Raw genomic sequence first — 1782 nt, 5'->3', positions numbered from 1 at the left:
GGTGACCTCCTCTGGAGGGTTTACCGACTAAAACCCCCGCCGTGTCTCTTCGCGTCCTGCTGCCAGGGGAAACCCGGAAGTTCCTAACGGCCACACATCAGGTTCCCTCCAGCGACGCAAGGGCCACACGCCCACTTCCTCATGAAAACACTTGCCCACTTGCCGTCCTCTCCTATCCTATCCTGCCATCCCTCTCATTCTTCTCCTCCCCACCATACACGCACACACACACACACACACACACGCGTACGCACCGGCCTACCCACACACACACACGCATGCTTCCCATCCCCTTCCTTCCTTTCCTTTCCTTTTCCTTCTTCTTCATCAGCTCCTCCTGAGAGATTCCTCCTCCTCCTCTTTCTTTCTCTTCTCTTTTTCCCTCTCTGCAACTTCTTTCGCCGTAAGTACTTTTGTGGCGAAAGTGGACACCGCTTTCCATTTCTTTTCCCCCCCTTGTACCATGGCACGCACTATAGCAGGCCAACTCAGATTCTCCCCTATCTCCCGAATCATGTCACGCCTGGGTACATCCCATGCAGGGCACTCCCCAATCGTGTGGTCCGCGGAGTCAACCCCCGCACCGCAGTGTGGGCAATCCGGGCTGGGTCTCTTTCCAATCCTTGTCAAGTAATCCCCGAATGAACCGTGCCCTGCCATGAGCTGGGTCAGGTGGTAGTGGAGACCCCCTGTTTTCCTGTGCATCCACTCATAGAAGACCGGGAGAAGCGCTTCCCTGACCCTTCTCCCCGGTAAATCCTCTCCTTCAAGGGAGGCTTCCCATTGCCTAAACATTAGGAGATCAGCTGCCAGCCCGATTTCGCGTCTAGTCTCATTCCCATCTTCACCAGCTTCCCTCACCATTTGTAAGCGCTGGTAAGCCCTGCGGTGCCTTGACGCCAGGAAGTGCACCGGGGGGATTCTGGCCAGAAGTAGGGCCGCTTCGTAGGAGATCGTCCTGTAGCCAGAAATAACGCGGAGGGCCATGTGCCTCTGGATTCTCAGGAGAGGAGTCCGGTATGTTTTGAATATGGCCACTTGGTCCGCCCATACGGGTGCAGCATATAGCATAACCGAATGTATTATGTTAACGTATAATCTTCGCTTTGCCTCCCCTGGCCCCTTTAAGTTCGGAAGGAGGCGCCACAGTGCACGCAGAACTCGGTCCGCTTTCTCTTCCACGTAACACAGGTGCCTTTTGAAGGTCAGACCCCTGTCAAGAATAACGCCAAGGCTCTTGATAGCGTTAGTCACCGGTACTTCCGTTCCGTTGATGTGGACGCATAAGCCGTCCGTCGCCTTTCCGCATAATAGGGCCGCCTCTGTTTCCGCTATATCTAGACCCAGGAGTTCAATCCGCCTGGTCACTCTTGCTACATACATGGATGCCTTAATGCAAGTAGTCTCAGGGTCTCTGCCGCTCACCAGTAACATTGTGTCGTCCGCATAACAAGTTAGTCTGGAGTCAGATTCCAGATTCACTTCCAGCACCCAATCATACGTTAGGTTGTAACCGGACCTCTATTGGGGCTTAAGGGCGTCCCGTCTCCCGCAGCTCATCTGTCGCCGTTCAAGGACGCACCGTTGAAGATAGCAGGTTCACGCTTTTCTAAGCACGGATCGTGGTCGCCACCCGTCCTGAACGGAGTATATATCAGGACCCTGGAGGATGGACGGGGACCCTCGAGGGCACTCACTGCACGTTTTATCGTTTCCAGTCTTTATTCGTGTCGCACTACACTTTTTACGCAGCTGCCGCGTCGTCGCCTTGCGTCGCCTCTC

General features: G+C 54.7%; 1 protein-coding gene across 1 annotated transcript; it reads right to left on the bottom strand.

The window, feature by feature from the left end:
• Nucleotides 1-327: 327 nt before the first annotated feature.
• Nucleotides 328-1434, bottom strand: LOC112588879 (uncharacterized). The gene has a single exon (XM_025300162.1). It carries the CDS (start codon nt 1432-1434, stop codon nt 328-330), a length of 1107 nt encoding a protein of 368 aa, XP_025155947.1.
• Between the last annotated feature and the right edge of the window lie 348 nt (nt 1435-1782).

The sequence above is a fragment of the Harpegnathos saltator genome, unplaced genomic scaffold (assembly GCF_003227715.2).
Source record: "Harpegnathos saltator strain DR-91 unplaced genomic scaffold, Hsal_v8.6 scaffold104, whole genome shotgun sequence".
NCBI lineage: Eukaryota > Metazoa > Arthropoda > Insecta > Hymenoptera > Formicidae > Harpegnathos > Harpegnathos saltator.
The sequence above is the reverse complement of the archived record's forward strand: the minus strand, read 5'-3'. Positions and strand labels throughout refer to the sequence as shown.

What these genes read in the sequence shown, in the direction of transcription:
- LOC112588879 (XM_025300162.1), bottom strand. Translation starts at nt 1,434, where the DNA reads ATGTTACTGGTGAGCGGCAGAGACCCTGAGACTACTTGCATTAAGGCA.